Here is an 11,148-nt window from a genome sequence, read left to right as displayed (position 1 = left end):
TAAGCGAGAGTAGGGGCTTCTCATTCAGCAGTCCCTTCTATTGGCCCGCTAAGCGACAGTTTATGTTCTCTGCGCATGCTCCCGTCTCTCTTTTTCCGGTAGCGACCATGGCGGCCGAGGAGTAAGTAATGCTTTCGGGAGGCAATCTGTTGCCATCCACCGCGTTAAGACCTTCTTTGCAAGCCTTTCTTTTTAAAAAATGTTTTATTGTGGCTTTGTAACTTGGACGGTTTTCCCTAAGCTAGTGCAACAGTTGTCTGGAAGGGTTAATTAGGGCGATGTGGCTGAGAACTGGATCCCTGCTGTAATGGATCACGTTGAATGTTGTAAAAACTTATTTTTTCAGAGCGAGAGACTGTAGGAAGGCATTTGAGGCCTCTCAGGTTCACTAATATTTGATTAGTGGTTGATTAGCCATTTATTTGATTATGGCTTAATCTAGGCCTAGCTATTCCCTTCCGGCACTGTACACGCATACATTGAGGTTGAATGGAAGACAGCAAGGAATGTAGTCCTTCGCTCAAAATCAGGGATCCGGAACTCCGCGGAACGCGTTGAAATTGGCAAAGAAACCTTGGAATTCTTCCTGCCTTTTCCATGATTTTTGAAAATAAATGTCTTCCAAATTCTGTCAATCAGTAGTAAACCTGCTTTCTCTGTAAGTTTTAGAATTGTTCCGGGGGGGGGGGGAACGTGCAATAGTAATAAGCAGAATAAATTGAAGGAAGTGTTGTTGTGACTGATAGTGTAAGAATGGTTGATGATACATATTTGGATAATTAGAATACAATAGAACTGCAAAAATGAACCAATTAAGAACAAAATGTCTGAATTATGGTGTGTTTATATTGCTTGCAATTCTAGATTGTTGTTTTTTTTTAAAAAAAAATGGTACATTTTACTAGTTATCAAACATTTTCATTTGAAATATTTTGATATAATTTTTGTTAATTTGCTGCTTTATAATTTAGAGGAAAGAAGTTGCCTTCAGTGCCAGAAAGCCTTTTAAAGAAAAGGAAGGCTTTTGCTGATTTAAAGGCCAAACGTATGAAGAGACTGTTGGTCCAAAAGAAGGTAAATACTATATTTTTAATCTACTCCATGAGACACATCCTATGACAGTTTACATAAGAGTACAATAAAACAATAAAATCCAGTATGATTTAATGGCTAATTATATGCTCATTTACATAGAATATAGACACATTGTGTTTATTTGGCTTATTAGCAAGTAAATCTGTATCAAATTGCAAATTAGTATGCCACTTTTAATTTAAAGTCAAAGATTTAAATTGTTGCCCTGGTATGTTTCATTTTGATCTGAAGAGTGTAATCAATTATGAACCTGCAAAAACTGCATTTATTTTTACCTTTAGTTTGAATTTTCTTTTAGTGTTTTGTAGCAGTGTGGCATCTCAGAACCCCAAGGTTTTCCTATTTCAAGCAAAACAGTAGCTTATCTTAAATATTCTGCTTTTATTCTGTTCTGCTTTTTTTCCTGGAAAGGACTGCATTCAGTGTAGTATATTAAATAAATCCAATTTATTTGGGATTCACATACTTCTTTGTTTTGTTCATTTCCAAATCTTTCTAGCTATTCTAACGTTTTTCTTATGATCCTGGATCCATTTTTTTGTTGTTAATATATCCTGCACATTATTTTACATGGTTTAGCAAGATATATGCTGGAAAACTGTCCACTCTCAGGATTTTGCAGCCATTCCTAAATTGTACTTTGCTAAAATAATTCCTGCTTTCACTGTTCTCTCATTGAAAATCTTTATCTCTCCTCATCTGCTTTACATATATATATAAAATGATAAAATATTTCCTGCTTGTGCAGGGGGTTGGACCTACAAGGTCTCTTCTAATTCTGCTATTCTGCTTTAGTCCTGTCTTTGGCTTGAATCTACCAAAATTTGGGAACTTGCCCTTCCCTACAAGAAAAAGGTAAAGATGGTAAAGATTAAAAAGAGTAAGCATTCACTTCAAAATGCCTTTAAAAAACTGAGAACCAGCACAAGTTGATTAGAAATGAGGAATTTTTTTAAAAATGAATTTACCGTCTTGGGGTTATGTTGTCTTTGAAGTGAAGTAAAAAAATAAATTGTAATGATATGGCAAGAGTAAATTGAAATTCATATTCATTTGGTTTGATATCTAATTTTACCTGACAACATATTTGTGAGATTAAAAGGGGGATAACTGGTCATTCTGATCTCCTGAGGGAGAAAAAAAGATAAACTTCTCAATATAACATTCTTATTTCAGTTGCGAAAGGAGGAACGAAAAGTCATTTATAAAAGAGCCCAGACCTACCATAAAGAATATAGACAGATGTACCGTCGTGAGATTCGCATGGCACGCATGGCTCGCAAAGCTGGCAATTACTATGTACCTGCTGAACCCAAATTGGCATTTGTAATCAGGATCAGAGGGTAAGGTAAACAAATGTAATGCTAAACCTATGTGTAGTACTATCTAAGCCCTGGTATGAAAACCACTGTTAAACAGTTAATTCAAGCCAATACTAATTAGACAATTTTATTTATGTCAATATTTTTTATTAAGGAGATTGTGATTGTTTACGACATTTACATTGTCCGGTATTCAATTTAGGCACACTTTAAAGGCAGTTTTAAGTAGAATTTAATGCTTTATTTTTATCCCAGTATTGTACTGATTATATACTCTATGAAGTCACTGAGTCAGATCATTTTTGACACGGGCTTGAAAGATTTCAGGCAAGATTTTTTTTTTCCTTTTCTAACTTAATGAGCTAAGAATTGAAGTTCAGCTTCTTGCATAGAAAGGGATGGTATATTACTGATCTGTTGATAAAGAATTGTAAATTAGCAAATGTTGAGTACAAAATGAATGTTTGTTATATGCAGATGTATAGAAAAAAATAAAGGATAACATGTCAGGGATGTGAAAAACTCACTGATGCAGAAATAGAAATTTTCTTAGAAATCTGGAACTTTATGTTCCCCCTCTATCAGTGGTGGGTTCCAGATCCTGTTGCAACTAGTATGTGGCAACGGGGCTGAGTGTCCACCACGTGCGCAGTGTGTGCATGCATACTTACTGCCCGCAACGCTCCAGCTGCTCGGTGGAGCATCAAGCAGGCACCGTACGCTCCATGCACAAAATCCCCGATCAACTCAAATACAGGTAAGGACGGCGGGCAGGTGGGCCCTCCAGAGCACCGGAACGGTACCTGGTGCTCCCAGCAGGCACCGGTACGCCCATACTGGGGCGTACCGGTTGTATCCCACCACTGCCCTCTATAGACCCTGCCAAGTGTTCTTTGAAACCAGGCTGTTGAGAGAGTGGTTCTACAGCTGCTGGAACTAAATCCTCCAAACTGGAAGCAATTTGAAGTGTTCTGGGGTAATCAGTCCTGAAATAGGCCCCCCTTTTCAGCATATCTCAAACAGCTTCTGGTTCTAAGCTTTTAGTTCTGAAACTGCCTTTGGAAGTGTGGTCAGGACTGCGAATAAAATATTTCATAATTCTCTGAAAGTTTCCATGCACAAATCAGTGAGTTCTATAGATCCCTACATGTTTGCATTTCTTAAGACAGATCTGAGATCAACCTAATTTTTCTACAAACTCTTGAGTCCATATCTGCAGCTGTCAACCAGTAGTCAAGTAACCAGCATATGCTGTGTTTGATCATCTAAACCTTCATAATTAATTTCCAATTGCTTACTTTAGATTAATTAAGTAATGCATTTTTGGAGTATAGGTAATCAAATTTTGTAGAAGAGTGTTTTGCATAGTTTTTGGCTAGATATCAGGAATTGCTTACCTTGGTTGATAACCATAAAAACTAAGCAGGATTAGACCTAGTAAATGAGAGAACACTAAAAAATTTGCCTGTAGGTAGGATGGCATGTTGAAAAAAACATCCCAGATTAAATTTGGAACAAGCACGTTGATGTTGTTCCTAAGAAATACATGGGCTTGCATCCTTCAATTAAAGAACAGGTTACTAATTTAGGGCAACAATGATATATATTTTATACTGTGCACCTTTTTGTATTGTACGTTAGCTTATAGATGCAAGTTTATTAATAGCAAGTACCTTTGAATGTCTATACTAAAAAAAGTTTCCATTTTTTGCTGTTTAGAATTAATGGTGTCAGTCCCAAGGTTCGTAAGGTATTACAGCTCCTTCGTCTGCGGCAGATTTTTAATGGGACTTTTGTGAAACTCAACAAGGCATCCATTAACATGCTGAGGATCGTTGAACCTTACATTGCTTGGGGGTAAGTTGAATCAAGTTTAGTGATCACTGTCTAATTTTTTTTAGGATATGTCATTTATTAAATCTGATGAAATCTACCTTTTGTTAGTGCTCGCATTCACTTTTTAGCAGTATCTTTGCTGATTTGCCATTTAGAGAGTCTTTGATCTAGAAGAGAATTTGCAGCCCGGTCCTCACACAACCCAGGTTTTATTATACCAGACTGTATAAGACTTGCTAACTATGTTATAGGAAGCATAGTCAAATACTTAATACAAGTGTTATAAGATTAAAAACGTTTCCTCCTTTATCAATTGGGTTTGGAATGTTCTATTTAATTTTTTAAAAAACTTTTGTATTATGTGTTTCTTTTAATGTTGTACGCCGCCCTGAGTCCTTGGGAGAAGGGCGACATATAAATCTAATAAAACTAAACCTAAGAAATTGGGAGTATTAACCAGTAAATAGTACCTCATTCTTATGCTCATGAATGCCTCAGAAACTTGCCATGATAGTTTTGGTCCAGCATAAGAGTATGATTTCTTTTTGTGTACCTGCTCGTTCCTTAATGACTACAGAAGGAGACATTCATAATGTCCTTGCAATTATTTAAAATAGAATTTGACACTCAGACAGTGGTAACCATAGACTATAGAAGTCTGGAAGATTTGACTGGATTTCTCTCTTGATCTGCCTGTGAATAAGACTTTGTTAGAAAGTAATTGGCAAGCAAGTATTAAAATATTTTAATAGCTATGTGCATATGTAACTTACTACAAAATAAGTAATATTCTTAATTGTTTATATGTTCAATTTTAAAGTTGAGAACTATCTTGTGTGTCATGTTTTCAGTAGGAACATTTATTTAAAAAATTAGTATATAACACAACTACAGGATTTTTTCTCCCAGCCCTCTCCATCTTTCAGTTTAAATTTTCTAAGCAAGTTAGGCAGTGCTGCCCTGTTTTCCCCAAAATAAGACCTCCCCAGATAATAAGCCCAATCAAGCTTCTGAGCGCATGCACTAAAATAAGCCCTCCCCCGAAAATATTGCAATACAGCAGCAGCCATGAGGTGACCACACTTGTCACCTCCTGCACCTCAAAAATAATAAGATCTCCCCGAAAATAAGGCCAAGTACTTATTTCAGGGATCAAAAGAAAATAAGACTCCATCTTATTATCGGGGAAACCGGGTAGGTTTTCCTTAATACCTTTAATTTCAGTGCACTGGAGGAAGTGTTTAGTTTCAGAAGCTTCAACCTGGAGACTTTTTAATAATATTGTATCCCAAATGAATTAAGTATGTAAGAAGAGTAAGTACCAAATATATGCAAATACGGTTTTGTGTTCATTATATTGATTGTATTTTTATTGATTAATGATCAAAATAAAGTTCTATCAGTAATTACATCAAAGACATTGCTTATATTCTAGATATCCTAACTTAAAGTCTGTGCACGAGCTGATCTATAAGCGCGGTTATGGGAAGATCAACAAGCAGCGTATAGCTTTGACTGACAACTCTCTGATTAAAAAAAGCCTGAGTAAGTACAATTTACTTCACATTGTTGCTTAACTAGTGGTGGTTTTAAGTTATAGCTACACCTGTAAACCTGAGGTATGTTTTCTTTGAGGTACATATTGTAATTTGTACACAACATGATGTGCTAGTTCAGTTATATTTTGGGTGTGGGTGTGTGCAGAGGCTACTTTTCTTTGAAAATTCACCCAATCCTTCTGCAATATAATGTATATTTACTCATATTATTGAGCTGCCTTTTCCAATCTTGGTAACTTGCTGTGCTAAGGAACACAGCAATATATAATGTTCAGAATAAGATTTTAGAATTCCAGCTACTTGTTCTTGCAGCAGTTACATGTGTTCAAAACATCTGAGGTCAAAATGTTTCAATCTATAAACATCTAACTTCACTGGAAAAGTTCTAATACTACGAATTATATTTTCTGACAAGATTGAAATCTAGATTCATATAACAACTTGTAACTGAAGTAATGAAACTTTTATAATTCTTAGAAGAATTATGTTTGGAATGATAATTCCAAATGATAAATATTCGCTCTATTGAGCTTTTGAGATCTTGCAAATTAGAATAACAGTAAAGATTAACAATTCCAGAAGTTTAAAATATGCAACATGCACTTTCTAGTACAGCGGGAGTTAAAATAGTACATCTTTAATTATAAATATATATTTAATCTAAACAATAATTTGGCTATATTTGTATTTAAAAGCTGCAAAATCACATTTTGTGTGTTGTGTGTGTGTGTGTGTGTGTGTGTGTGTATTAATCAAATCAGAATAAATAATTGTATGCAAAATGTTTTGAATTTGAAACATTTTGAATTTGTAAGACAAGTTTGAAATGCTCTGAATTTTGAACAGCTATTCCAAATATTGAAAAAGTGTTCCAAAGTTGAGAAAGTACCACTTGGAATTCAAAACAGAGTGCAAAATTAGCACTTCTGAAATGAGTATTTCCAAAATGGCCAGAACAATCTATTTTGAACTTGGGACCACTATTTTCAAGCTGGTATTATTTAGACTTTGACACATTTTGCACATTTTCATTATTTGAAAATAATTGAGTGTGTTTTACAGTATATATAGATTTGCTATTTATACTTGGGACATTTAATCTTTCACTGCTTTTAAGGGTCTCTGAATGGAAGGACTTTGTTATATAAATAGTCAGAAAAGTAAAGTATTGAGCAGATGGTTTGTTAAAGGGTCAAGTACCTAAAATATTGCTTCACCTGGGGACTCTGGCTTTTTTCTGTTTTATATAAGAGCAAGCAAAGGGTATATCCTTCAAGTAGCATGGTCTGATTGGAACATTCATAATTATGATGAGTTATTTCATGTAGACTTGTTACTGGGATGTGTATTTGCATATGATGCACAGAAGGTCATCCACACTGGGGTCTCTAGATTTCTAGTTAAAACACTTCTGCTGCAAACTCCCATCCTCCCAGGGAGATTCAAAAGGAGATTTTATTCAAAAGTAGAAGAAATTTAAGCCCTTCTAGAAAACTATGCCAATTCAAACAATTTCTAAACTTAACAGCTGCAGTGATTCATTTAATAAGTGTGGCAAGAAAAGTTGTAAAATGGGCAAAATTCACATAACTGTCTCAATTAGCAACAGAAATTTTGGCTCAATTGTCATAAATCAAACCTATATTCTATTTTTCATGGTTCTCTTACAGCTTTTGAGGTATTTCCTTGCCTGACTTCTTGCTGCCTGGAAGAAAAACTGTTTTGCTCGTGTCATTAGCACAATAAAAGCAAATCAGAATTTTATTTCTTCTTTAAAGGCCACCAGAGACAGGAATATTCCGATTCTTGGTTCTTCAGAATTCCATTTGTTCTCAGGACATTACCTTTTCTGAAGGTGTAGATTTATTTGATTGACAGATTTGCTTTAACTATTTCATATCTGAACCTGCCAGGATGGGAAAGTTGAAATATTTTGAACAGGGTAAAAATAACCGTCTCAGCATATTTAATATGCCTTTCATGAGCAAGCAAGAGCATTTTGCAGGCTGAATATTTTCTGATGTTCATTTTCATTTTCAGAAAAATATGGCATTATTTGCATGGAAGATTTGATCCATGAAATCTATACTGTTGGCAAAAACTTCAAAGCTGCAAACAATTTCCTCTGGCCATTCAAGCTATCTTCTCCAAGGGGTGGAATGAAGAAGAAAACAACTCATTTTGTAGAAGGTGGTGATGCAGGAAACAGGGAGGACCAGATTAACAGGATGATTAGGAGGATGAATTAATGGTAAGATACAGTTAGATGATTACATTTCCAACATACAAATTTTGATCCCTTAATTTTTTTTTGCTAGTGCTGTTGTTATGTTGTTAATTCTACACTTTAAATAAATACCAGAAAAGGAATTAGTTTCTTTCCTTAATGAGTTTTAAATGTTGCCTTTCTGGGGCTGTGAGGGAAGGAAGAATAGATTGAATTTTTATTGGGGCATAGGATAAAATGATTAAACTTATGTTTACACTCTAAGTGTATTCTAATTGTATTTTAAATAAAATTTTAACTGTTGTGCTGGCTGTAGCCAGTCCATCTAGTTGCCACCTGCTTTGTAGAATGTAGTCCTGAAAGTACCAAAGGTTCTGTGTGATCCTTGATGCAGAAATGGGGAAGTAAATGCAATATAGAACATTGGTGGTTTTTAGAAATTTTAATACATTACCTGTATTCAGTTTTTTTCTCTGTGAAATGTGATTTGTTTTCTGCTTTTTAAATGTTAATATCTCTTCTCTTCTAGAGACTCAGAAGATGACTGCTCTACATATTGTTAATAAAGAGAACTATGAAAACTGCTTGCAATGTTAAATTCTTTTACTGATAGATGAAGTGCTTCTGAATATTCTGATTCCACTAAATATGATTAGGTAGTACAATCTTGAAGTAAATATTGTTATTAAATAACCTGAGAGTTATAAGATAACTTCAGTAAATACAAGGTGTATCTGTATGGTGCATAAAAAGACACATGACGATTTCAGTTATCTAACAGTGTCAACACCTGTTTCGCCAGAGTAAAAGTTTTAGCTAAGTTGTGTGTCTTTATATTAAGTAACTTGCTCACTGCCTGTGCATTTCAGACACATACGCTTAATCCTGCTTCTTTCAATAAACCAGTGGGATAAGCTAATGGAACTATAATTCAGTTAATGGAAGGAAAACATACATACTTTATATTATTGGGTTGACTTAATTGCTGAATAGCTCTTATAGTAATATAATTTCTCACTAAACATTTTTAGTCAGGAAATTGTTTTCTAATTAAATCAGGGTTTGTCATCTAGGTATTTTTCTTTTTGGTGTCCAAATGGCATTGCCTACAAAGAGAAATGGGCCCTGTGTAAAAGTAAGATAAAACATGGTACAGTATAAGAATTAAATTCTGATTAAGTTGCTTGTCAATCATTGGGCTATTAAGTGAGTAAGAATAATAGCAGGATTTTTTCCCCTGATAATTGGACATGAGGTAAGGAAAAAGTTCCATAGTAGAGCAAGGAAAGGAATGGTCTCTTCTTTTGTATTAAATGTTGCAATTGTGGGGAGCATGAGGTATTTCAGTAGGTTGGGGAAGCTTTGGGTGGTATTAGGCAGGTAGCCTGTTTCATCACTAGTGCCCCCCCCCTCCCGGCCTTCCCCGCCTTAAAATACTTCATGCACTTAATAAGCCACACATTCGCGAATGCATGGGCAAAAGGAGGGAATGATCCCGCTCAAGGTATGAGATTCACTCCCATGAATCCTCAGGTTATGAATGGAATGGGCTGGCTCCATTGCAGTTGTAACTCAAGAACTTCCTGTACAGCCATTAGCAATTGAATAGTTGGGAAAGGAGGAAATGCCTACAACTTCAGAAATATGCTCAGGATTGAGAGATCATCTGAAGCAACTAATAATTGCAGGAAATGGACAAAAATTATTTTCTATTCCTGTGTATTCAGCATATTCTGGGTTTGTGATTAGGTTTATCACCTTTGCATTATCTTAGCAAAGCCAATCTACAGATATTAAATTTCTATTTTGCCCATCTCGCTATCCAAAGTTATAATTTAATAGAGACCTAGTTTGGTGTAATGGTTAAGGCATAAAATTGGAAGCCAAAACACCAGGGACATGCAGTCAGGGGAGGCGGGGCCTCACCAGTGTCATGAGGAAAAGAAAAGAAAAATTAAAAGGAAAAAGGCTAAGGTAGTTGCTGCCAGAATGACTCTGCTTAGTGCTAACTGCAAGGGGAGGCGAGAGAACTATGGGCCTCCTTTACATAAGGAATTTTTCGCCTTTTAACCCTTGCTCAGAGTTAAGGGTTAAAAGGCAAAAAATTCCTTATGCAAAGGAGGCACATGGTTCTCTGCCTCCTGGTCTGGGAGCAGCAGGTCTTGCCTAAGTTGCCTTTTCCTTTTTACATTTTCATGGCGGACAAGAGGAGAGTTGAAATGATTTTCTGACACAGCTGGAAAAGGTGGGTCCGAGGGAGGGGGCAGGGGGGAGGAATTCAAAATTCCAATCATCCATCCCCTATAATATGCAGCTATAAAGTGATATTTGATGTTTGAGTATATAAGTGTAATAATATGGGACATCATTTTGAAATGGTCAGTTTCCTATAGAAAATTATAGTTATTCTTGAACACTTCCCAAAATTCACTGCAACAAGTATGTATTATTTGGTTCACCAGTTGAAACAGAAATGGTTCCCTGAAGAATATTTAAAGTGGTAAAAAGAAGCTGACTTCTTCAAATGAGGAGCCTGGACAAGGCTGGAGCGAGAGCCGCGGAGGCGAAAGGCGAAGAGGGGTGGGGTGTTCCAAGAGGCCCCCTCCCCTTTTTGCACTCTGCAAGCCAGGCCCGCAGCAACGAGTCTCCACAGCCCTGGTTCCGTCTCCAAGCAGCCCCGGGAGGAAACGGGCCAGCCCTGCTTTCCTCCCTGGACTTTTCGGGAGTGGAGGACCCGCATTCCGCTCCCCCTTCCAAGCCCCGAGTGGCCAGCCTTTCACCTCCGGCTCTCGCTCCAGCCTCGTCCGGGCTTCTCCGTGGGCCTGCCGGAGCTCTGCAAAAAAGCAACAGGAGCCGAGGCTGGCCACTCAGGGCTTGGAAGGGGGAGCGGAATGCGGGTCCTCCGCTCCTGGAAAGTCTGGGGAGGGAAGCAGGGCTGGCCCGTTTCCTCCCGGGGCTGCTTGGAGATGGAACAGCGGCCGGCTTTTCTGGAGCGGAGGGGGGGGGCGATAGTAGCAGAGCTGAGCCTCTTGCCGCTGCGGGCCTGGCTTGCGGAGTGCAAAAAGGGGAGGGGGCCTCTTGGAACACCCCACCTCCTTCGCCTTTTGCC

General features: G+C 37.1%; 1 protein-coding gene across 1 annotated transcript; it reads left to right on the top strand.

The window, feature by feature from the left end:
* Positions 1 to 48: 48 nt before the first annotated feature.
* Positions 49 to 8,623, top strand: RPL7 (ribosomal protein L7). The gene is made up of 7 exons (XM_032223180.1): positions 49 to 121; positions 972 to 1,074; positions 2,272 to 2,438; positions 4,137 to 4,274; positions 5,689 to 5,798; positions 7,853 to 8,063; positions 8,569 to 8,623. Exons 1-6 carry the CDS (start codon positions 63 to 65, stop codon positions 8,059 to 8,061), a joined length of 786 nt encoding a protein of 261 aa, XP_032079071.1. The 5' UTR covers positions 49 to 62; the 3' UTR covers positions 8,062 to 8,063; positions 8,569 to 8,623.
* The last annotated feature ends 2,525 nt before the right edge of the window (positions 8,624 to 11,148 follow it).

The sequence above is a fragment of the Thamnophis elegans genome, chromosome 8 (genome assembly GCF_009769535.1).
Source record: "Thamnophis elegans isolate rThaEle1 chromosome 8, rThaEle1.pri, whole genome shotgun sequence".
NCBI classification, from domain to species: domain Eukaryota; kingdom Metazoa; phylum Chordata; class Lepidosauria; order Squamata; family Colubridae; genus Thamnophis; species Thamnophis elegans.
The sequence above is the reverse complement of the archived record's forward strand: the minus strand, read 5'-3'. Positions and strand labels throughout refer to the sequence as shown.